The 26,350-nt window shown below is 45.7% G+C and overlaps 1 protein-coding gene across 1 annotated transcript; it reads right to left on the bottom strand.

The window, feature by feature from the left end:
* Nucleotides 1–14: 14 nt before the first annotated feature.
* LOC125260307 (E3 ubiquitin-protein ligase TRIM39-like) lies at nucleotides 15–25,746 on the bottom strand. Its single transcript, XM_048178624.1, has 7 exons — nucleotides 24,813–25,746; nucleotides 23,376–23,695; nucleotides 8,341–8,436; nucleotides 7,697–7,930; nucleotides 6,974–7,121; nucleotides 945–971; nucleotides 15–828 (listed from the first exon to the last, which is right to left on the bottom strand). Exons 2-7 carry the CDS (start codon nucleotides 23,691–23,693, stop codon nucleotides 290–292), a joined length of 1,362 nt encoding a protein of 453 aa, XP_048034581.1. The 5' UTR covers nucleotides 23,694–23,695; nucleotides 24,813–25,746; the 3' UTR covers nucleotides 15–289.
* Between the last annotated feature and the right edge of the window lie 604 nt (nucleotides 25,747–26,350).

Below are 26,350 nucleotides of genomic sequence, written 5' to 3'. Positions count from 1 at the left end.
TTTTTTTACTTCAACGAAAGGTGAGATTTTTGTGATTTTTTTAAAAATAAACGATAAAAAGGATTAACAATGCAGATTTATTTTCACAGATGCCTTGCTCATATTTACCAATATTTATTGCCAATAATTCTGACCGTGATTATAGTTAATGTTTTGTCAGTGACTGATTTTTTTTTTTTTTTTAAAGGGCCTGAATACACAGGGTTTTGTTTGTTTGTTTTGTTTTTTTGCACTTGTACACATTTTTGTCTATCACATAATAATTCCTTTATAATGATTTTTGTTTGTTTCAGTTGATAGGTGTGATGATCAGTGGCTTTGAGTTTTTACCTTTATCATTATGGCCTGGGTCAAAATAAGGATAGAGTCTGTCAGTGAAAGTCTGACCAGTGAAAGAGTAGATATGAGATCTGGAGTCCACGTCATAAAAAGAGACCAGACCCTCCTCATAATCCACAAACACTCCCACCTTCTCAGGTTTCACTCTCAGAGATAAAGAGACATCTGTATTATCACGAGCTGAATATTGATTCTCATTCTTCAGAATCACAGTCCAGACTCCATTCTCAGGAGTCAGTGTGATCATCCCCTTCCTGTTAATGGATTCTCTGACCACTCCTAAATACCACCAAGTCTTTCCCTTCACCTGCACCTCATAGTAAAATCTCCCTGAACTGAATCCCTGCTTTGCCAGAACAATTGCATACATATCAAATCTCTTTGGGTTTTCTGGGACGTTCCTCTTAATGTCTCCATCACTGACTTGTTTTCCATCATCAGACAGGAAGAGATATGGATAAGCTGTATCAGGATCCAGAGTCACATCCACTGAAAGAGATCAGACATTATCAATCAACTTCAGAACAAACATTTTCAGATGTTCAGTAAATAATACAGAGTATTGTTGTAATGAATATTAAAGAAAATGGTGTCCGTCACTGTACCTGCAAACTTCTGCACAAACTTCAACTCTGTAGACACAGATGACAATATAATGATGAATTATTATAGGAATAATTTCAGGTCAACAGTGAGTTTATCTCTATTGGCAGCATCACAGGAATGTAGTGATTTCTGGTTATGTATTTGTCACGATCACCGTCTGCTCCTGTCACTTCCCGGACTACATTCCCCATAATCCTCTCTGCTAATCACCTGCACTCACTCCACCAATCACTACACTAATCACCACACCCAGCTGCCACGTATTACCTGGACTATAAAAGACTCACACACTCTTCACCTGATCGCGAAGTCTTGTTAACACTGTTACAATTCCGAGCGTTATATCCTGTTTGCCTGTCTGTTACCAATCCTGCCTGTTTCCTGTTTATTGATCCGTTGCTGCCTGTCCTGACCTTTGCCTTGTATACCGACCTGTGAGTGTTATCTGCCTGCCTCTATTTACTGCCTGTACCCTGACTACGACTCTGCCTGTCCCTTGCTGTTCCTGTTTGCTCCTGATTTACCCTGCCTGTACGACCACGCTTACACTGTAAATAAACGCTGCACTTGGATCCCCTGCCTGAGTCTCCATTCGTTGCAGTATTATTGTTTGAACATGGATAGTTATGTCATGTAGCTTATATGTCTCTAAAGTAAGTTAAAGTAATACTGCAGTAACTGGTTATGGCATAAGTTAAAGTTTGGATTTAACTTCACATAGACTAGGTTTAGTAAGTGATTTTATCATACCAGTTTAATGCTAACATTGCAAGTTTAAGTTATATTGTGGTTATGTTTTTGAAACATTGTGAACGTTTGCAGACAGAGATAAAATAATTGTGATGACCAGCAGCAGGTCACCAATGCTGAAATTTTATTGGCTACACTTTATTTTAAGGTGTTTTTGTTACACTGTAATTATACATTTAAGTGGCAATTAATATTAAGAAACTACATGTACTTACTATAAGGTTAGGATTAGGGTTTGGTTAAGATTAGTTGCAGCATGTAATTATGCATAATTTATAGTTATTACCAAACTAACTACATGTAACAATGACACTATAAAATAAAGTGTTACCCTTTTATCACATATAGTCCTTGAAAATGTATTTGCTTGGATAGTTACTAACAAAAATATCTATACTGTATTTGTGTCACAGACACGTCAGGTTCCACCTCACTGCAGTACCCACGCACTCAATCACCAGCATACTGATCACCGCCACCTGTGACTCATCAGCACTGCAATCACCACCACTACAAAACCACCACACTCACACACACTCACTGTCCGGTCTCGTTTGCACTACAATCCATGTATGCTTACCTCAAGGACTCCAAACGCCATACTTACCTGTTCCAGTCGTTTCCTCCATCGCCTTCGTCTCCGGTTCTCCTCGTGTGCCTACCTGCCTGTGTGTGTGAGTGTCTCCGCCATCAACCTCCAACGCCGAACTCCATTTGCATCTGCAACACATTACAAGGACAGTATCACGCTCCATTCATCTTTCAAGAACTGTTTATTCAATCATCCATTTCCATTTACTCTGCTGTTTGACAATAACCCTGCCTACATTGCTTTTACGTCTGCCTCCGTGTCTCTGTTGTAACAGAAGACCGGACCATACCAACAGTCAACAGCATGAGCACCAACGACCCTTTCCAAGAGCTCGTGGACGCATTACGCCGAGCACTCACCCCACAAACATCTCCAACGCCTTCCACTAATGCGGCTGCTTCCGCACCCACCATCACCGCTTCTTCCCCAGCATTCACCGCCAGTCCCATGGCCAAACCGGCGCCCTACTCTAGATCGGCGGAGGAATGCAGCGGATTTCTTCTCCAATGCGAACTGGTCCTGGAGATGCAGCCGCACCTCTACCCTACCGACACGGCTAAAATCGCGTTCATCATCTCACAACTGCAAGGTAAGGCCCTCCAATGGGCTGATTCGCTGTGGACTCAGAAAGGCTCTGTGGTGAAATCATATCCGGCGTTCGTCTCTCACTTCCGTGAGGTCTTCGGAAAACCCCTCTCGGATTCATCGACTGGTGAGAAACTTTATAATTTAAAACAAGGAAATAACTCTGTCAACGAATATGCCTTGCAGTTTAGAACGCTAGCCGCCACCAGCGGATGGAATGAGCAAGCCCTCATCACCACCTTTCGTCAAGGTCTGGAGCCTAATGTGCGGCTGCATCTCGCTGCATACGAGGACTCCATAGGACTCGAACGATTCATCCAGCTCGCCATCCGCGTGGGTTCTCGTATGCAGTCGTGTCTCCTCGAGCACCAGGGCCAGTCTCTCTCCAAATCTCCTCCGTCGGTCCGAACCCATCAGCTCTCCAGAACCAGCCAGCGAACCCATGCAAGTTGACCATTCACATCTCACAACAACGGAGAGACAGAGAAGGCTGACCCTTAACTTATGCCTATATTGTGGATCTCCGGGGCATGTAATCTCCGCATGCCCAACCCGTCCTCCTCGGCCCGTGGTGAGTGCGATACTTCCCTCCATTCAGAAAATGAAACCACTCACGACTGTTGTAAACCTTACTGCTGCTAATACCTCTGTTCCAGTGGTGGCGCTCCTCGACTCAGGGTCAGCAGGAAACTTCATCTCCGGCTTCATCTTCATCTTCATCTCTCTGTCGACAACTCAAACTCAAGATCTCCCCGTCTCCGACTCACTATCAAATCCACTCCATCACGGGCAAACCCCCTGAGCCGTAAGACCATCCGTCACTTGCCGGGTGAGCCAGTGCCCAGGGGACGCATCTATCCCCTGTCTCTACCGGAGGAGAAGGCCATGGAGGAATACATCAAAGAGGCCCTTAGTCAAGGTTACATCCGCCCGTCTACTTCCCCTGCTGCTTCAAGTTTCTTTTTTGTGGCTAAGAAGGACGGAGGCTTGCGGCCCTGCATAGATTACCGTGCCCTCAACAAGATTACAGTCAAGTTCCGCTACCCTCTTCCCCTCGTCCCAGCGGCCCTGGAACATCTCCGCGGTGCCACTGTGTTCACTAAGTTGGACCTCCGCAGCGCGTATAACCTCATCCGGATACGTGAGGGGGGACGAGTGGAAGACGAATACCTCGTGATGCCGTATGGTCTGGTCAACGCCCCCTCCGTATTCCAGGACTTCATACACGAGGTGCTCCGGGAGTTTCTCCACAAGTTCGTGCTGGTGTATATAGACGACATCCTCATCTACTCCCGGAGCTTGGCCGAACATCGCCACCACGTTGCGGAGGTCCTCCAACGCTTACGGCAGTTCCACCTCTTCCTCAAATCTGAAAAGTGCTCTTTCCACCAGCCCTCTGTCCAGTTCCTGGGTACATGATTGACCACAGTGGCATCCGGATGGACGAGGGGAAGGTATCCGCCATCCAGACCTGGCCCACTCTTACAACCATTAAAGAACTCCAGCGCTTCCTCGGATTTTCCAATTTCTACCGCCGCTTCATCAAGAACTACAGTACAATCGTCAGTCCACTCACCAACCTGCTCCGTCACCAGCCCAAGTCTCTGTCCTGGTCCCCGCAAGCCACCAACGCCTTCGAGACCCTCAAGAGAGCCTTCACCACCGCTCCCCTCCTCGTCACCCTAACCCTGACCTACCTTTCGTCGTGGAGGTGGACGCCTCCACCACCGGAGTTGGAGCGGTCCTCTCTCAGCAGCAGGGGACACCAAGTAGACTCCATCCATGTGCCTTCTTCTCCCGCAAGCTCAACCCGGCGGAGGTCAACTATGACATCGGTGACCGCGAACTCCTGGCCGTCAAGCTTGCCCTTGAAGAGTGGAGGCATTGGTTGGAGGGAGCTAACCACCCATTCCAAGTTCTCACTGATCACAAGAACCTTGAGTACCTAAAGGCTGCCAAGAGACTCAACCCTCGCCAAGCTCGTTGGGCCATGTTTTTCTCTAGGTTCAATTTCTCCATCACATACCGCCCTGGTTCAAAGAACACAAAAGCTGATGCCTTATCTCATCTCCATGCCCCAGACGAAAAACCTGAGACCCCAGATACCATTCTTCCAGAGTCAGTCTTCGTCGGCCCTATCCAGTGGTCTGAAGAAACCATGCCCTCCTCCAATGCCTCCTCACGCACTCCGCCGGGTTGCCCCAAGGCTTGCAATACGTCACTCGGGCACGACGCACTCCACTTCTGCACAACGCACACTCTTCACTTGGCACTGGCCACCCGGGGTCAATGAGACCCTCTCGTTGCTCAAACAACTCTTCTGGTGGCCCAACATGGCCAACGATGTCAGAAGGTACGTGCAGGGCTGCAGGGAGTGCGCCATCTCCAAGAGCCCACGCCATCTTCCCACCGGCAAGCTCAATCCTCTGCCCGTTCCTGAGAGACCCTGGTCACACCTGGGAGTGGATTTTGTCACGGATCTCCCCGAGTCTGATGGTCACACTTGCATCCTGGTGGTGGTAGATCGCTTCTCAAAATCCTGCCGTCTGATCCCCCTGGAGGGTCTACCTACCGCCATGACCACTGCAGAACTGATGTTCAACCATATCTTTCGTCATTATGGAATACCCGAAGATATCGTCTCCGACAGAGGCCCCCAGTTTATCTCCCACATCTGGAAGGCGTTCTTCTCCCTCCTGGGTGTGACCGTCAGCCTGTCATCCGATACCATCCTCAGTCGAACGGGCAGACGGAACGGAAGATCCAGGAGATGGGCCGCTTCCTGCGTACCTTCTGTCACGGCCACCAGAACTCCTGGAACCAGTACCTGGGTTGGGCCGAGTACGCACAAAACTCCCTCCGTCAAGCCACAACTGGATTAACACCGTTTCAGTGCGTACTCGGTTACCAACCCCCACTGTTCCCCTGGGATGGGGAACCCTCCAACGTTCCAGCAGTCAACTACTGGTTCCGGGAGAGCGAGAGGGTTTGGGACTCAGCTCACCACCAACTGCAGAGAGCCCTGCGCAGACGCAAAATGACAGCCGACCTTCGGCGCTCCGACGCTCCAGTCTACCAACCGGGCAGAAGGTCTGGCTGTCCACCAGGGACATCAGGATGCGTCTGCCCTGCAAGAAGCTGAGTCCCCGCTTCATTGGCCCATTCACCATCGTCCGACAGATCAACCCCGTCACCTACCGTCTCCACTACGCACAGTACAGTAGATTCATCAACATTCCACGTATCACTACTAAAGCCTCACCACCCTTCTGTTCTTCCCTCCACAGAACCTGACGTGGCAGCCGTCGAGCCCCCCCTTCCACTCATCCTGGATGATGGCAATGCGTATGTGGTTCACGAGATTCTGGATTCCCGGCGCCGTGGTGGTCAACTGGAGTACCTGGTTGATTGGGAAGGCTATGGCCCCGAGGAACGCTCATGGGTCCCCAAGAATGATATCCTTGATCCTAATCTGTTACAGACTTTCCACACCAACCACCCGGACAGACCTGCCCCACGCCCTAGAGGACGACCACCACGACGTCGGGGTCCTCGGCCCTCAGGAGCGGGCCGTGGGAGGGGGGGTACTGTCACAGACACGTCAGGTTCCACCTCACTCCCTTACCCACGCACTCAATCACCAGCNTCACATAGACTAGGTTTAGTAAGTGATTTTATCATACCAGTTTAATGCTAACATTGCAAGTTTAAGTTATATTGTGGTTATATTTTTGAAACATTGTGAACGTTTGCAGACAGAGATAAAATAATTGTGATGACCAGCAGCAGGTCACCAATGCTGAAATTTTATTGTTTACACTTTATTTTAAGGTGTCTTTGTTACACTGTCATTAAACATTTAAGTGCCGATTAATATTAAGAAACTACATGTACTTACTATAAGGTTAGGATTAGGGTTTGGTTAGGATTAGCTGCAGCATGTAATTATGCATCATTTATAGTTATTACCATACTAACTACATGTACAATGACACTATAAAATAAAGTGTTACCCTTTTATCACATATAGTCCTTGAAAATGTATTTTCTTAGATAGTTACCAACAAAAAAATCTTTAAACTGTATTTGATATTCACATACCAGTTTGACTGAGTTTTTCATTTAGTGTCTCTTGAATTTTCTTCAGTTCAGTCAGAGCTCTTTTCAGAGAGTTCACATCCACATCAGAGTCAATCCTGATCTCAGTCCAGTTCTTTGTGTGTGGACGACTGGACAGGGATGAGAACTTCTACAGCAGGAGAGAGAGATGTCACACTTATTCAGTTATCTTGTCTTAGTTTCATTTTCATGAACTTTTAGTTTGCTCAGCATTGTTTTCTGTTTCCGTTGTTTGTTACTATGGTTACTGATTAATTTGATCACACCTTGTATTCTGTTCATTATCTTTGTAGATTTAAGTTCCTCTGAGTTTCATTTCACTGTCGGTTATTGTTTGTGTAACGCTTGTGCTAAGACTTTGACTATCTGAGTTTGTTTTCTTTTCTTATTAAATCCTTTTGTTTTAGGAATCCTGGGACTCATCTTCATCTTTGGACTTTTATTCAATATTTTTATGCAGGATCTTTCTAACACAATTGAGGCAAGACACCCCAGATGAATAGTGTAAAATATCCAAAGGAGTGAAGCCTTTCCAAAAAAAAAAAAGTTCATAAAGTCAAGATATTCCATCAAGGGATGCATGACGCTGGTTCACGGCCCATCAACACGGATGAGTTCTGTATTAGATCCAGCCATTCAAACTAAATCTGTAATATTATACATGATAATAATATACATGATGAGTGATGAGACAGATGTTCAGACCTGTATGAGGTGGAGATGATCATCAGTGTGTGAGATCTGCTCCAGCTCAGTGTTTCTCTTCTTCAGCTCAGTGAGTTCCTGCTGCAGCTCTTTAATGAGATCTTCAGCCTGTTTCTCTGCTTCTTTCTGCTGTTCCTCCATCATCTTCAGCAGCTCAGACTGACATCGCTTAAAGGAGCGGATCAGATCAGTGAAGAGATCAACACTGGAGGATTTCTCTTTCTCTGTGTTTCTCTGATAAATGAAAACAGTTAAAAGTTCTGTTTGTTTCTATATTATGTATTTACATATTATTTAAAGTGTTCGTTCACCCTAAAATGAAAATTCTCTCATCATCAATTAACCGCATGTCACTTAAAATGCTTGATTTTCAGTGGAATACAAAAGACACTCAAGAGCAATTCACCAAGATTTGTGAACTATGGGAAAAAATAATGTGTTCAGAGCAACATGAGGGTTACTAGATGATGGCAGAACTCTCAATTTAATTCAGTGTCTTTATTGAATAGTTTGAAATATTATGATGCATAACATTTGTTGAGATATATTTTTTGGTAGGATAGTTAAACAGAAAGTGAAATGGAGAGGGGGATTGAAAAGGACCATGAGTCAGGAAATGAACTCTGATTGATCAAAGCACAAACCTTTCTCAGATCTACTGAGTGTTTGATTTCTTGAATCTTCTTCATTCTGTCCTGGATCATCTGATAAACGTCAGTCTGTCTCTGAACCAGATAATTCTACATACAGAGAAAACGTCTCAGGTTACACATGTAACCATGGTTCCCTGAGAACAGGGAACGAGACTCTGCGCTGATTGCGCTTTAGGGAACGTCACTCGTGACCTGTGTTCGAAATTCCAGAAATCACAACACTCCAATCCTATTGGCCGGCGACAGCCTATCACGTCCAACGGCGCAAACCATGACGTATAAAGGGAGCGCCTGCGAAAGCAGCCAGTATCTTTTAGTCTTTGAGGGACTGTTCAGCAGGCATCCCAAAGCATAGCAGGAAAGCGCAGAGTCTCGTTCCCTGTTCTCAGGGAACCATGGTTATATGCGTAACCTGAGACGTTCCCTTTCGAAAGGGAACTTCAACTCTGCGCTGATTGCGCTTTGGGGAACGCAATACCAACGCCGCCATGCTAGAGGAGAATGCATGCCTAAAGGTCTGGAACAGTGTTGTAGTCAAGACCAGCTCATTCGAGTCCGAGTCCAGACCGAGTCCAGAGAGGGTCGAGTCCGACTCGAGACCGAGTCCAGAGAGGGTCGAGTCCGAGTTGAGACCGAGACCAAAGAGGGTCGAGTCCGAGTCGAGACCGAGACCAAAGAGGTCCAAGACAAGTTCAAGTTCACATAAGGTTGGGTCTGAGACAAGACCTAAAGAAATCTAAAGACCTAAAGGAATATGTATATGTTTGGTGGAAACAATAAAATTGGTACCATACTCAGCAAATATACCATGGCATGTACACTGTATTTTATTTACTTAGAGTGACATTGGTTTAAAAAATATTATCAGTTTAGGGTAAAAATGCCACATAGTAGGTGGTGTAAATTTGTTAGAAAAGATTTCCATTTTGAATAAATGCTGTTATTTTTAACATTTTTAAATAAAAGATTTTAAATCAATTGACTGAAGGAACACAGCATGTAATAAAAAATATTAAGCAGCACAACTGTTTCCACTTTCTATCCTTGAAAATTAATCAGCATATTAGAATGATTTCTGAAGGATCATGTGACACTGAAGACTGGAGTAATGATGCTGAAAATTCAGCTTTGCATCAGAAATAAATTAAAGTACATTCAAATAGAAAACCATTAATTTTAAATTGCAATAATATTTATTAAATATATATTGCTGTTTTTGATTAGATAAATGCAGGCTTAATGAGCATAAGAGACTTATTTCGTAATGCCGCATAAGCTAATAATTATCAAAAAAGGTAATATTCAGCCTACACTACACATAATAGGCCTGTAGGTGGCACTTTGGCTTCATTAACTATGATCATCAGATACTACTAAACGGTGTAGGCTATATTAAACACTAAATGAATTGAACACTACTTACCATTTATGCGACTTCTCGCTTTGTGGTCAGTTAACATCCATTTTGTCAGCGATGCAATTTAACTTATAAAATGTGGCAAACAGCAGAAATCGCTCGTCTGTCCATGTAATTTCCACTTCACGTTGTCTAATGATATTTGAACTTGTTGTGCCAGATCACGATTGGTTGGGTGTTAAACAAGACTAACCGGCATTGGTGATTTATGTAATATTTTAAAATATATAATAAATAGATTTTTAATTAAATCGACACAAGCTTCCGTCGAGCCATAGGCACTCAGTGAAAGAACCATATATGGCTTGAGAGAAGTTTCGAACAGACTGTGGAAAATCAGTCAGTTGCACATGCATGCAACCCATAGCAACGCGTTATGGCAACGCCTCACACTGATGAATTGCCCGACTTTTGAGCGATTCGTTACTATTGTACACATTGTCATGTTAATTATAATTCAAATGCACTTTGTTTTATTGACCACAACATTATCATTGCTCTTTGCCCCCGAACATTAAGCATGAAATATACTGAATGGGACTCGAGTGGACTCGGGAATGAGTCCGAGTCCTAATATGCACGAGAACGAGTCAATTCCGAGTCAATATGCACACGAGTCCATGACAAGACTGAGACCGTTACAATATGGTCTCGAGACCGAGTCCGAGACCGAGTCAGAGTCTCGAGTACTACTACACTGGTCTGGAAAAACATCAGGCAGTTCCAGGGAAAATGGGAGCAATCCTCCAAACGGCTGTCAGTGACAGCATTCCCTACGGCCAACAGCCCAAGCTGAGCCTAAAAGAGGCCTTCCGAAAAAAGCCTACCAAGGCTGCTTGAGCATTTGGGACCAACAAAGCCAAGAAAGTGGTCCCTTTAAGGGAATGCGGCCAAGAGTCCAAAGGAAGCTCGGCCGGTCACTAGGGGGGAAAACTCACCCCCAATGCCACCAAGGAGGCCTACTTAGCGAAAGTGAACCAAGTCTGGCCAACCTTGGCTGATGTACAGAATCTCCAAGCGCAAACTCCAAAGAGGAGAGCAGGAAAGAGCGACTGTGAAAGGCAGTAAGCAACTCTAACCCACATGCAGAGATGGGCATCCTGGAGAGCGGAACTCAGCTGAGCGCTATAAACCCTCGTATGAGGGGAGTACAACCACTCATCCTAGGATCTACTCAGCTTCTGATAAAAGCGCTGAGGAGGCTGTGCGCTAGAAAAACCCTGGTACAGGGGAGCACAAACCAGCCTAGGGGCAGTCTGAACGGGAGACTTCACAGAAGTTTACAACCAACGACCAGCTTAGGGAGCTAAGCACAATTACACAGTCAACCCAAAGGGAAGTACGAAGCTCAACCTAACAGACAGACTGTACTGTAGGCACATAGCCATGGAGGCTGACCAGAAAGGGCCTACAACATAACTAAAGTTCTTATAAATGAACTAATATCACAACAAGAACCCAATCCATGAGGTGGTATCCAGGATGGCTCGTAAGGCCATTCGACTGAAAACATAGCATGCTAAGCGCATGACCAACCAAATGATTAGGTAGCTGTGAGTGCCCACGAAACAGCCCGTCCAACACAATCCAACGAGCAGTGTACTTGGTAAAAGCACCTTTCCACTCTTTAAGCAAGAGGAGTACAGCGTACGCCATCAAGCGCTAAAGAAGGCCCCATGGGTCTATAACCTCAGCAGACACGTGGCATCAGCTCGTGGCAGTGTTATCAAGCTCCAGGCAGAACAAACCGACTACAGAGGAGGTTAATGAGTCCGCCAGAGCCCTGGCCAGCCGCGACAAATTCCCTTCACCGTTTCTTGTCAAAAGAAACACAAAAGGTACATGCCAGCATGTTCCTAAAGGAGGCCCCGAGGGCCTACCCGCTACACGCAGCGTCAGCTAGCAGCCATTAGGAAATGGTCATCCTGGAGAGCGGAACTCAGCTTAAGTGCTAAACACCCTCGTATTGAGGGGAGTAAAATCCGCTCATCCTAGGATCTACTCAGTGGCTGATGAATGGAGCACAAACCAGCCTAGGCCAGTCTGAACGGGAGACTTCACAGAAGTCTACAACCAATGACCAGCTTAGGGAGCTAAGCACAATTACACAGTCAACCCAAAGGGAAGTACGAAGCTCAACCTAACAGCCAGACCATACTGCGGGCACACAGTCATGGAGGCCGGAAAAAAGGGCCTACAACATAACTAGAGTTCTTAATAATGAACTAAGCATTCCACAAAAACTCAACACGAGGCGATATTCCAGGATGGCCCGTAAGGCCATGCACCTGAAACATAGCATGTTCGATTCGCACATTCGAGTGCCCACAAAAACAGCCCGTCCAACACATAAGCGAGAGGAGTACAAAGCCAAACTCCAGCGTGATAGCAAAGGAGGCCTGTAAAAGCCTACGACTTGTGAAACACGCGGCGTCAGCTAGTGCAATTACGACTCACCCATGGTGACGAGACATACAAAAAACCCACACAAAGCTGTGCCAACATGCAGACAGAAAGGAGGCCCTGATGAGGGCCTACAACCTCCATGAACACATGGCAACAACCAGTGGTAACTTATGACAAATGCCAGCCAACAGGCCAGTACTCGAAAAACCCATAGGTAGGAGAAGTACACACTACGCCACAGAACTCAACGAAAAGCCTGAGCTAAGGCTTATTCGTACGGAGGGGGCGTGGCCAATGGCAGCATGCATCATAAGACATGACTCAACCATGGAAAGAATCTAGATATAACCAACCCAGCTGGGCCAACACAGAGGCTACAAAGGAGGCCTGGTAAGGCCTACTACTTTTAAGCACCATGTGGCACCAGCCCGTGGTCATAACAGGGCCAATGCTCAAAGGGGACCAGTTCTAGACCCTACACGATAACTGTAGGGAACTAGCTACGCAACCTGAGCTTAAGCCTACACATTCCAACAGGCAATGTACATATAAATATGCTATCACGGTCTAAGGAAGGCCTATAAGGCCTAACACCTCAAAACACGTGAGCATAAGCCTGAGGCAGTGCTAAAAAGCGTGAGCAAACTAGTGATCGCAAACCAACAGCACCCCAAAACAAGCTGTATTAAAGATTCAATTCAATTCAATTCAATTCACATTTATTTGTATAGCGCTTTTCACAATACATATCATTTCAAAGCAGCTTTACAGAGAATGCATGTCAATATTACAATTTAAAGAATGCAGTTAGCTAATAATGTAATAATTTAGGCAATTAATTTACAATCACTGTTAGCAGTTTAACTGAACGTAGAAGCAATGAGCTCCTGAAAAATTAATTACATTAACAATAATTAGGATATAGAAATTGTGTAATGTGCATGTTGATCCAGATGATTGCGTCTTCTGAAGTCCTCGCAGGAGGCCGTCTCTTCATAGGTGTTGGTCATCTGAGGTCTTCTTAAGAGGCTGGATCCAAACTGAAGCTGATGTCCTCTCTAGTCACCTCGGGACATGTGTCCCGAGGTTAAATAGAAAAGCAAATGGAGAATAATTAGCGTAGCTGCTGTTCATAACATTAAGCAAGGATAGTCATGTGCAATTGATCTGATATGAGATGCATTATGTGAACGCTTGGCTAAAGAGATGCGTCTTTAATCTAGATTTAAACTGGGTGAGCAAGTCTGAGCCCCGAACATTATCAGGAAGGCTATTCCAGAGTTTCGGAGCCAAATGTGAAAACGCTCTCCCTCCTTTAGTGGACTTAACTATCCTAGGTACAACCAGAAGTCCAGAGTTTTGTGATCTTAAGGAGCTTGAAGGATTGTAGGGCGATAGAAGATCAGTTAAGTACACAGGAGCTAAACCATTTAGAGCCTTATAGGTCATTAGCAATACTTTATAATCGATACAGAACTTAATGGGTAACCAGTGTAGAGATGATAAAATCGGTGTTATATGATCATATTTTCTTGACCTGGTAAGAACTCTAGCAGCTGCATTTTGTACTAATTGTAGCTTATTTATTGAGGAAGCAGGACAACCAGCTAATACTGCATTACAGTAATCTAGTCGAGACGTCATGAAAGCATGAACTAACTTTTCTGCATCAGAAACAGATAACATATTCCGTATCTTAGCAATGTTTCTGAGGTGGAAGAGGGCTGTTTTTGTAACATATGAAATATGATTTTCAAAGGACAAGTTGCTGTCTAATATAACACCCAGGTCTTTAACTGTCGATGATGGAGTAACAGTACATCCTTCTAAATGCAGATTGTAGTCTGAGAGATTCTGTGTACAGGTTTTTGGCCCAATAAGTAATACTTCAGTCTTATCTGAATTTAATAGAAGAAAATTACTAGTCATCCAATGTTTTACTTCTTTAATACATTCTGTTAGATTGGATAATTTAGAGATTTCATCTGGTTGTGTTGAAATATATAACTGAGTATCATCGGCATAGCAGTGGAAACTAACTCCATGTTTTCTTATAATATTGCCGAGTGGCAGCATGTAGATTGAAAATAGCAGAGGGCCTAACACTGATCCTTACGGCACTCCATAGTTTACTATCGCTATCTTAGATTTTTCCCCGTTTATATAAACAAAATTGTGTCGGTCTGATAGGTACGACCTAAACCACCGTAATGCCTGTCCCTGAATACCAGTGTAATTTTGTAGTCAATCTAGGAGTATTTTATGATCTATAGTGTCGAACGCAGCACTGAGATCAAGTAACACTAGTATTGAGACACAGCCCTGGTCAGAAGCTAGAAGTAAGTCGTTTGTAATTTTAACGAGCGCAGTTTCTGTGCTATGATGAGATCTGAATCCTGACTGAAATTTTTCATAGATAGCGTTTTTTTTTTGCAAGAAGGAGCACAATTGGACCGACACCACTTTTTCTAGTATTTTAGACATAAATGGAAGATTTGAAATGGGTCTGTAATTTGCTAATACATTTGGATCTAATTGTGGTTTCTTAATGAGAGGCTTAATAACTGCTAGCTTGAACGGTCGTGGGACATGACCTAGAGATAAAGACGAGTTGATAATATTGAGAAGAGGCTCTTCTGCTACAGGTAACAATTCTTTCAGTAGTTTAGTGGGTATTGGATCTAACAAACATGTTGTTGGTTTAGACGCAGAGATAAGTTTATTTAGCTCTTCCTGTCCTATAGTTGTAAAGCACTACAACTGTTCTTGAGGGGCGATAATTGAGGCTGAATCATAAAAATCTGTTAAAGGTTGTACATTTACAATTGTATTTCTGATACTTTCGATTTTCTCAGTGAAGAAATTCATAAAGTCATCACTACTAAATTGTAATGAAATGTTTTGTTCTGGTGATGTCTGTTTATTTGTTAATCTAGCCACTGTACTAAACAAGAACCGTGGATTGTTTTGGTTATTTTCTATAAGTTTGCGGAGATGCTCGGCCCTGGCTGCTTTTAGAGTCTTTCTATAACGGTACGAGTTATCTTTCCACGCGATTCTGAAGACCTCTAAACGAGTTTGTCTCCATTTGCGTTCTAGATTACGAGTTTCTCTTTTGATAGCACGAGTAATACTGTTGTACCAAGGTACAGTATTTTTCTCTCTAACCTTTTTTAATCTCATCGGTGCAACAGTATCTAATGTACTAGTGAAAATGGTGCACATGCTGCTAGTCATTTTCTCGAGATCATTTGCGTGTTTAGGTACGATGAGCAGTTGAGACAGATCAGGCAGGTTATTTGTGAATTTATCTATAGTTGTCGGGAGAATTGTTCTGCCTAGTCGATATCGCGGCGCAATTTGACAAATATCATCAGTATGCATTACGCATGTTACAAGGTAGTGATCAGAGACGTCATCACTTTGCGGTAGAATTTTTATATCGGTTGGATTGATTCCATTGATATAATTAAATCTAGTGTATGATTAAAACGGTGAGTGGGTCCAGTGACGTTTTGTTTGACCCCAAAGGAGTTTAGTAAATCTGTAAACGCAGCCCCTAACGCATTATTTGTATTGTCAACATGAATGTTAAAATCTCCAACAATCAGCGCTTTATCGACGTTGACCAATAGGTCTGAGAGACCTAGAGAGAGATTTAGAGAGGCTATAATAAAAGAGCCAACAATCTAACAGCAAGAGTGAAACAGCTGCTGTGGTCATGATCGACTGGGGGAAGTCTAGAATATACTATTCTAACCAGAATAGGACTCTCTACACTCACCCTGAGTGTGCAATCCAACAGGTGATGTACTCAGTGAAACACAAACTCTAACCGGGGAGTACAACAAAACACCACATTCATAGACAGAGGCTAAACACAGCCTGCTATCACAGAAACAGGTGTTAACCTGTGGCAGCGCTAGAGTAAGCTCACATAAATACGAAGGGGAATATGGGCAAAAACGGCCACCAACTCCCTCAGGAGGAGGCCAGAACTAGGAACTATACGACCACAAGGGGGATAGCAAATAATAGGGGAATGTATAACAAACAAACACCTAACCTAGCTCTAGTCTAGCCGCTAGCTAAGGTCTACTAGACCAAGCAAAGCTTGGGCTCCATCTTGAAACCTTCAAATATGAGGAGAAAATGAAGCACTGCAAGCAAACAGTGTCAGGCGGCCGATAAGCTGTCCTGCACACAAATAACTGAAGCAACGAGTGCCAACTCAAACCAAGCTACGTATTAGCTGAGAAGCTACTCTAATATAGGAGACTACAAAACAGCGGCCATAAGCGGCCTGAATGTTTTGAAAACTAGCCAACCTAATGCTACAGTTATTTTGCCCAAAAAAGCCCCTTCTAACTTTACTGACTACATGCTCAGGAAAGCTATACAGGAAAACAAAGTCCACACTTTTTATAAACATAAAAATATGGACCCAGCTTACCTTCCTGCGGCTCGTAGAACAAAGATATTCCCTCCTTATAAAGCATGAAGAAGGAAGAAATCAAAAGTTCTTTAAAGCCTAAAAGCACTTTCACTATCAAGCCAGAAGGCGGCCTTAGAAAAGGCCAGCCGACAGCCTAACTGTGAAAACACCTGAGCAAATATATATTTATGGGAGGTGAAAGAAGAAAAGGAGAGGGTAGATATAAATTGCCCTTAAAATAGCTGGGGAATCAATTACAAACGCAACAGTGTTTACAATCGATCACCCAGTACTCTCGTTTCTTCCTCCTCCCGTCTGTCTGCCTCAGATCCAAATCTGAACAGCCAGGGGTTTTTCCATGCCCTCCCGATCTCAAACACGGAGATCAGGAGAGAATAGAAAGTCTATGGGAGCCGCAATATTCATGGACAGAAAGGAACCGTTCGTCGGACCGTCCGCGCGCGGCTCCTTTCTTAACGCGCACTCCCGGCAGCTGCAGCCTGCCAAAAAGCGCGTCCCAAAAACACAGCGGCTCACACACCCAGCAGCCAGAGGAGCGGTCGCTGTTGGACGCGGCGACATCAAACACGGACGTCACAGTCATCCAACTGTATAACCTCGTCAGCCCCGGGAAGCCGAGAGAAATTATAGTCCTCTCAGACTTCCAACGATCTCACCTGCGAGCCCTATGATTGCAGCCGCCGTATTGCCTCAGCACATACGGGGTTACAATGACAGGCACAGATGCAGACACCTCCTCCCTCGGAAAGAGTGTCAAACGAGAACAGAGCGTCTGAACAGAAGAGACGCTCGCAGTGAATAATAGACCAACACACATAGACGGCGCCCTCAAGCAACGTCTACGCGTTCGCTCCTCTCCAGACAGAAGAACGCCAGAAACATGAACATCAAGTGTCAAACCCATGGGACACATTCTCCTGAACGTTTGCAGACAAAAAGAAGTAATTTCTTACCGGAGCTTGTGAAACAATGGCACGAACAAAACAGTCCCGAAAAGACAAAAAGATACTGGCTGCTTCCGCAGGCGCTCCCTTTATACGTCGCGGTTCGCGCCGTTGGACGTGATAGGCTGTCGCCGGCCAATAGGATTGGAGTGTTGTGATTTCTGGCATTTCGAACACAGGTCACGAGTGACGTTCCTCAAAGCGCAATCAGCGCAGAGTTGAAGTTCCCTTTCGAAAGGGAAACACATTTATCACTGCTTTCCATCTTCTGACAGTCTTTTTTGATTTTTTGATTTTTAAACCATTTAAAGATCATATTAATTCAAAATTATAGTTCCCTTTCGTGGGAACTATCGACGCTACGTCGAATGACGTGATGGGAACCCTCTGTGTTTTGTGTTCGTGAAGCACCTCTGTATCCAACCAATGAGAAAGACGTGACGTCAGAGGCGGGTGACGTCACGGATCAGGAAGATATAAAGCATACCCGGAACAAAGCACGCTAGCTTCTGTTGTCTTCAGCAAGCGCTATCTGTATCTGTCTGTCTTATTTATTGTTGTATTGTCTATCATACACACTGTGGTCTCTTCGTCCGAGGACAAGAGTTCCCAAAGCACAAATAAGACACATATATATATATATATAAAAATGGCGGAAAAGCAGCAACAGTTCAAGAAGTGTGCTCCTCCTTGCCCGCGTTTCATTGTGGAAGGAGACACACACGAGATGTGCGTTAGATGCCTGGGGGTTGAGCATGCACAGGCGGCTCTCGAGGGAGCCGTCTGTGTACACTGCGAGCGGCTCACCCTCAGAGTGCTGCGATCGCGCCGGGCGCTCTTTGAGGAGGGCGCCGGGGCGAGTGTTCCCCGCGGGTCTGGTCCCGCTGCTGCTGAGGCACAGCGAAGGCTGCACTCGTGGGGTTCACAGATGGATCTAGCAGAGGGGGAAGAGACGGGCGCTGCCCTATCGCTTCCCTTACCTGCTAGACCCAGTGTCTCTTCTTTGGTGGCGGAAGCACGCGTAGCGGTTTCTTCCCCCCGAAGGGAGACACCGATGCTCAACATATCTTCCTCTGAGGAGGTTGATGTGGAGAGCGTCGATGAGGAACCGCCAGCCTCATCCCCTGCATATGAGGAGCTTTTGGAGGTGGTGACCAGGGCAGTAGAAAAGTTAAATATCGACTGGCCCGCAGAGAGACCTGATAGTAAACCAAAAAGCAAGCTAGACGAGAGGTTTCTCCCTGCACGGTCACTACCCCAGCGTCGGGGTCTGCCGTTTTTTCCCGACCTCCACACCGAGGTGTCGAGGTCGTGGAAGAGACCGGTTCAGTATCGGCTATACAGTCCGCAGACATCATTGTATAGTAATATTGTTGGCCTAAAACATCATGGCTATGGGGCGATGCCTCGGATCGAAGAGACGCTTGCGAGCCATCTCTCGCCCGAGTCAGCATCGTCCCTCAAGACCCCGACGTTGCCCACCAAGCCCCTAAAGACAACTTCCAGCTTGGTGGGCAAGGCTTATTCGGCAGCAGGTCAGGCGGCTGCATGCCTTCATACCATGTCAATCTTACAGGCATATCAAGCCGATCTGCTGGGGAAATTGATGAGAGTGGGGAAGCGTCCTTTGAGGCAATTCATGAGCTAAGAAAGGCGACAGATTTAGCTCTCCGGGCCACCAAGGAGACGGCCAAGTCCATCGGCCGCTCTATGGCAGCCCTGGTGGCCACGGAGAGGCATCTTTGGCTCAACCTTTCTGATATTAAGGAGAGAGACAAGAACATGCTTATGGACGCGCCGCTGTCTCCTGCTGGCCTGTTCGGCGACGCGATGTCAACCGTTGTCGACAGGTTTCAGGAGACACGGAAACAAACAGCGGCTTTCTCAAAAATTATTCCCCGCCGCTCTCATCCCCCCGAGGCTGCTGGGCGGGAGCAGCCTCGGCCGACAGCCAGCTCCTCAGCGCACAGGGCGCAACAGAAGGCCAGTGTCGCCTCCCGTGCTCCCCCACAAAAATCTTGGGGACCGGGTCGGGCGGCACAGGCGAAGCCTTCCGGAGGTAGGACGGATCTGAGGACCGTCATTATCTCTCGGAAGGCTTCAAAGAAGAGGTCCTGACATCCATGATGCAGGATCTCTTGAGGGCAGCCCCCTCTGGGGGGATTCGGATATCGGGTCCTCCCCGGTGCCCTCAGGGGGCCGTCCTGTCAACCCTGCCACCCAGTGTGCGTCAGGGCACAGCGGTCTCCGCCGATCCTCCGAGGAGGGTCGGTCAGCACGTAATTCGTTTGTCTGCCGGTGCGCCGTGTCAGATAGACGAGCCAAGTGCTCAAAAAACACCAGAGACCAGTCTCGAGAGACTGGTTCCCTTAGTAGAATATTTGGAAGAATGGAAAAGTCTCCCGAACATTTCGAAGTGGGTGCTGCTCATGATAGAACAGGGATACAGAATTCAGTTTGGTTCTCGACCACCCGAGTTCAAAGGGGTGCTTCCCACAGTGGTAACCCCAGAGCAGTCTCTGGTGATGGAACAGGAGGTTTCGACGCTTTTGCAAAAAGGGGCTATAGAAAGGGTTTCCCCTCCCAGCAAAATGTCGGGCTTTTACAGCCGCTACTTCATTGTTCCGAAGAAGGATGGAGGGTTGCGTCCGATCATAGATTTACGTGTGCTAAATCGATCCGTAAAGAAGCTGAAGTTCAAAATGCTTACACTCAGACAGATCATCCCTCAGATCAGGTCCGAGGACTGGTTTGTAGCGATAGATCTGAAAGACGCATATTTCCATGTATCCATCCATCCTTCTCACAGGAAGTTCCTCAGGTTTGCTTTCGGGGGCGAAGCTTACCAATACAGGGTTCTTCCCTTCGGCCTATCCCTCTCACCCCGCACGTTCACGAAGTGCGTGGATGCAGCACTGGCTCCGCTGAGACTCCAGGGCATCCGCGTACTGAACTATATCGACGATTGGTTGATATTAGCTCAAACAGAACAACTAGCAGTTCAACATCGAGATGTTGTCCTGTCACACATGAAAAGGCTTGGGCTGAGGCTCAACGCCAAAAAGAGTGTGCTGGTCCCGAGTCAGGTTGCAAACTACTTAGGTGTAATCTGGGATTCCACCACGATGCAGGCGCAGTTGTCCCCTGCTCGTGTGAGTTCCATTCTCGGGGCCGTGAAAGGGGTGAAATTAGGCCAGTCACTCACTGTAAAACAGTTTCAGAGACTGTTGGGTCTGATGGCAGCTGCGTCCAACGTCATTACTTTTGGCCTCCTGCACATGAGACCCTTACAGTGGTGGCTCAGGACCAAGGGGTTTTTCCCGAGGGGAAATCCTCTTCGCATAATCAAAGTCACGCGGCGATGCCTTCGTGCTCTGGTCATGTGGAAGAAGCCTTGGTTCCTAACCCAGGGACCCGTGCTGGGGACTTCTGGTCGTCGTGTAATGCTTACGACAGATGCTTCCCTCACGGGCTGGGGGGCGATCATGAGTGGTCGCTCGGCTCAGGGTCTTTGGGAGGACCATCAGCTCTCCTGGCACATAAATCAGCTGGAGATGATGGCGGTGTTTCTTGCATTGAAACACTTCCTCCCAGACCTGAGAGATCACCATGTGTTGGTCCGTACGGACAACACTGCGGTGGTCTCGTACATCAACCATCAGGGGGTTTGCGGTCTCGCCGGTTATCAAAGTTGGCCAGTCGTATCCTCCTCTGGTCCCGGGGAAAGCTCCTCTCGCTGAGAGCAGCTTACATCCCCGGGCGGTTGAATGCGGGAGCAGACGCCCTGTCGAGGCAGGGCGCGAGACCAGGGGAATGGAAACTCCACACCGAGGTGGTGGAGTTGATATGGAAAACTTTCGGTCGAGCTCAAGTCGATCTGTTTGCCACAGAGGAGTCAGCTCAGTGCCCTCTGTGGTATTCCCTACAGCACCCAGCACCTCTAGGGCTGGACGCTATGCTACAGACGTGGCCGAGGTTGCGTCTGTACGCTTTTCCCCCAGTCTCATTGCTCCCGGGAGTTCTGGAGAAGGTCCGCCAGGAGAGGGTCGACCTAATATTGGTGGCCCCTTACTGGCCGACCAGGATATGGTTTTCAGACATAATGTCACTACTAAGCGGCTCTCCCCTAGAGCTTCCTCTCAGACAGGACCTCCTGTCTCAAGCGGGCGGTACGATTCTCCATCCCCGTCCGGAAATGTGGAAACTGTGGGCCTGGCCTCTGAGGGGGCAAGGCTCATAGAATCTGGTCTCCCAACCGAGGTTGTGGAGACCATACTTCACTCCAGAGCTCCCTCCACGAGGAAGCTGTATTCATATAAATGGAAATTGTTCGCTACATGGTGTGAACAACGTAATTTGGACCCTGTCCAGTCTCCTATCAGCTATGTGCTACAGTTCCTTCAAGAAAAGTTTTCAGAAGGCTTATCCCCCTCAACTCTGAAGGTTTATATTGCAGCCATTTCGGCTTATCATAATCCTCTAGGGGGTTCTTCGGTGGGTCGAGACCCCCTAGTTATACGCTTCCCCCGTGGCGCACTCAGGTTGAGACCTGCGGTGCGCACAAAAACTCCGACCTGGGATCTGACTATTGTGCTTCAGGGGTTAGCCGAGGCTCCCTTTGAGCCAATAGAAGAAGTGTCAGAAAAATTCCTGACATTGAAAACCATCTTCCTACTGGCCGTTTCTTCACTAAAGAGGATCGGCGACCTACAAGCGCTGTCAGTCGCTCCATCATGTCTAGAATTTGCACCGGGCATGATTAAGGCCTTTCTACACACTAGACCGGGCTATGTTCCGAAGGTACCATCGAGGGTCCCAGGTCCCATCATACTTGAGGCGTTCTGCCCGCCTCCATTCACAAATCCAGATCAGGAGAAGAAAAATCTGCTTTGCCCCGTGAGGGCACTGGATGCTTACGTCCACAGAGCTGCCCTGTGGAGAAAAACGGATCAGTTATTTGTGTGTTATGGGTCCCCTAAGAGAGGGGGCCCAGCATCCAAGCAGAGGATGAGCAAGTGGGTGGTTGAGGCCATCTCACTAGCGTATGAAACAGTGGGACTCCCATGTCCCTTAGTCGTGCGTGCTCATTCCACGAGAGGTGTGGCTGCATCTAAAGCTCTTTTGTCCGGAGTCTCTCTGGACGACATATGTGGTGCGGCTGGATGGTCATCCCAGCACACCTTCATTAGATTTTATAATCTCAACCTAAATGTTACTCCGGGTGCCAGAGTTCTACAAGACAACAGCCAGGCACTCGGAGACACGGCGTAGTTGGGATAGCGTTCCCATTACGTCATTCGACGTAGCGTCGATAGTTCCCACGAAAGGGAACGTCTCGGGTTACAGATGTAACCCCTGTTCCCTGAGTAAGGGAACGAGACGCTACGTCATGTTGCCGTACCTCCTACATACCTGGAGCGCTTGCTTCAGACATATTACAGAAGCTAGCGTGCTTTGTTCCGGGTATGCTTTATAGCTTCCTGATCCGTGACGTCACCCGCCTCTGACGTCACGTCTTTCTCATTGGTTGGATACAGAGGTGCTTCACGAACACAAAACACAGAGGGTTCCCATCACGTCATTCGACGTAGCGTCTCGTTCCCTTACTCAGGGAACAGGGGTTACATCTGTAACCCGAGACGTTTTGAATCTTTTAATCCTGACAGTTTTGCGAGTAACAAAAAGCTTTTATCAGAAGAAATGAAAGACCATTGGATTTGGGTCAGGTTCTTCAACCTGTCAAGACACAGGAAAGAAAACTGCATTTCACAGTGTGTTTAAAGTGTTTTTCTGTAGTCTTTACCTTCATCTCTTGACTCTCCTTCTCTATAGGAACAGTGTTGTGAGTCCTGTGATCTCCTTCAGTGCAGAACAGACAAACACACGTCTGATCAGACGTGCAGAACATCTCCAGAAGTTGCTTGTGTTTCTGGCATATATAATCCTCCAGATTTTCCACAGCATTGATCAGTGTGTGTTTCATTAGACCTAGGACTCTGAGATGAGGCTCCAGATGATCATCACAGTAAGAGATTCCACAAGTCAGGCAGGACTTCACAGCTTTCTGCTTTCCTTCATCACAGATGTCACAGAACACTGGAGGATCACTGGAGGACGCCATGACTGATAAAACAATGAAAGATTTTAAAAATTTCTCCACTGACGGCCCTTCAAAAGGAGCTGTATATTCTGACAAACTATTTATTTTTCTAAGTGACATTTAAATCACACATATTTCACTGTATCTGCTGCTTTTGACATCCATCAGCTCATGCAGCAATAGTTCAGGAAAGTGTTTGGGACTGTGTGACTCTTGTGCTGCTTTCCAATTCAGTTCCAGTTATGTTGTTTTACTTTGACTCCAAACATAAAATGATCTTATTTTGTTGGCTTCGTGGGTGTTTGTATGACAGAAAACATGAGTATGAATATGAACATGAATTTTTCTGGAATTTCAGGTTTTTGAAGGTGTGTACAAATGTACAAGTTCCACACAAGTTAGACCAGTTTACAAGACTGAATAAGAATTTAACTGCTGAAGAGCCATCATACCTGTGGTTGTGTAGCCTAGAGTTGTTAGTTGTTAAAGTGATGGGTCGATCATGAATGATTAGTTTATTTTGAACAGATCTTTAATATGTCTCTGGAACAATGAGTCATCTCAGAGCGTTTCGGAATTTTACTGCAACAACTAACAGTTGCTCTAGGCTACACAACCACAGGTATGACCGCACTTCAGCAGCTAAATTCTTATTCAGTCTTGAATTACTTGTGCATTTCCTCTTCAAAAAACTGATATACAAGATAAATTCATGTTCATATCCTTATGTCATACAAACACCCATAAAGGCAACAAAATAAGATCATTTTATGTTTGGAGTTGAAATAATAGTGAGTCTGCTAATTATAATGTACTTTAAGTTAAACCAGTAACCACTGATTATATCAAATCAAAAGTACTAGATATTCATTTCTGTCCTGTTGGAAAAAGAATCATAAAAATAATATCTCTCCTGGAGACACCTGTCCTAATATAAAACTGATCAAATAGCAAGGGCTTTTTGTATATGAAAGACAACACAGGATAAAAGGGCAGTTCATGTCTTTTAGTTGTGTGACATGACAGAATACATCAAACTTTACTTTAAAGCCAGTTAAATGTCATACTTATTAACAATATTCTAATAGTATTCCAGTTTAAAACAGCTGAACAAGCTCTTACATTACAACCATCACTTACCTTTGAGTGAATATCAGCTGTGATCACTAGTTTCCATGTGACTGAATGAAGTTGTGGGAAGAAGCTTCCAGTTCATCTGTTTTATTTAGTTTCACCTTCACTGAATTCTTACTCTCAGCTGCAGTGATGTCATAGCTCCGCCCACAGTCATGAATATGGAACAGTTTCTAATTCATCCCTGCTGAGTGTGCAAACACTTTAACATCATTAGTTGGGTAAACTTTTATAGTGGTGAATGAGAGACTTCATTAAATATATATTTTTTGTGTTTCCATTTGTGCAAATAGCAAACGAAAAACTCTATAATACCGTTTTCACAACTTTCAAAACGAGGGAAAAATAGAAAGCAATTGATAACGGCAGCCAGAAGAGAAAAAGATATATTTTCTTTACCGTCACTCCCACAGCCGCTGTATTAGAAACACCCTCACAGCAGCATTAAAGGCCCACTGAAGTGTGTTGGAATGCAGCATTATTCACTGTGTTGACGCCGTTTTACCTGAAACAGGAAGACAGGGCGGGACATATCGAACAGCCCCGCCCATTTTTAAAATAGCCAATAGCGTTTCGTTCATACCACAGCTTGGCCAGGGCTGTTAAACTCGGTAAAACCTCCATTTCCTTCTAAAGTCTAACCGTTTCTCCTCCTAATGCCCTCTATATCACTTTAACACAGCATTCTGTGCAGAATTCAAATGGGTCGGATACCTTTTGTGGTCTTTTGCAGTTGTTAATCACAGGGTTAAGAAAAAGTAGCACGTCGAGATTTATACTCGATTATTGAGGAGTTTTGCGTCTAAACTTTACTGAGGGTGCGTTCACACCACTTGTAGTTCGGTTCGTTTGGTTCATTTGGTCCAGACCAAAATAGAAAAAAAAAAAACATTTAGTCCTGGTCCGATTAGCGCTCAGATTGGCAGTTTTATCACCGAACCAAAAGATACCAAACCTAAAGGCACAGGGATACATTCACAACGTGATTGATCGGAGTTTATGATGTATTGCCTATTTTGAGATGAACTTACCGAACATCCCAAACAATGCTGTTTGCTGAGATAAATGCACTCGTATGTGTGTAGCCTGCATGGTATTTTGGCCAGCTGGGAACTCGTGAAGCGATTATAAAATGTGTAAAGGAGTCAAAACAGCGGAGGGGAATCCCTCCGACCGTCACACACAAACGATCTGCTGCATGGAGAGGCACGTCTGATGCCTGTGATGGGCAAACTTACGACTATGACAAGAAAAACCGATATGCATGAGGATTCTGTCATTTTTAGGGTCTCATCTTCCTGTTTTTGGTTCGTTTACATGTCTTTGGTCCGTATTGCGTTCATATATCATTCGAGCCGCACCAGAGTTCGTTTGGAAGCGGACCGAGACCCATCTTTTCAGCAGTCTCGGTCCGCATGTTTGGTGCGCACCAGGGTTCGGATGGCAGCGTTCACATATGTTCAAATGAACCACACTAACAGAGCAATCGCACCAGGGTTCATTTTAATCAAACCAAACATGACAAGTGTGAACGCACCCTGAGT

This window comes from Megalobrama amblycephala, linkage group LG24 (assembly GCF_018812025.1).
Source record: "Megalobrama amblycephala isolate DHTTF-2021 linkage group LG24, ASM1881202v1, whole genome shotgun sequence".
In the NCBI taxonomy this organism is placed as follows: domain Eukaryota; kingdom Metazoa; phylum Chordata; class Actinopteri; order Cypriniformes; family Xenocyprididae; genus Megalobrama; species Megalobrama amblycephala.
Note: the sequence above shows the minus strand (reverse complement) of the source record. Positions and strands in the feature narration are given on the sequence as shown.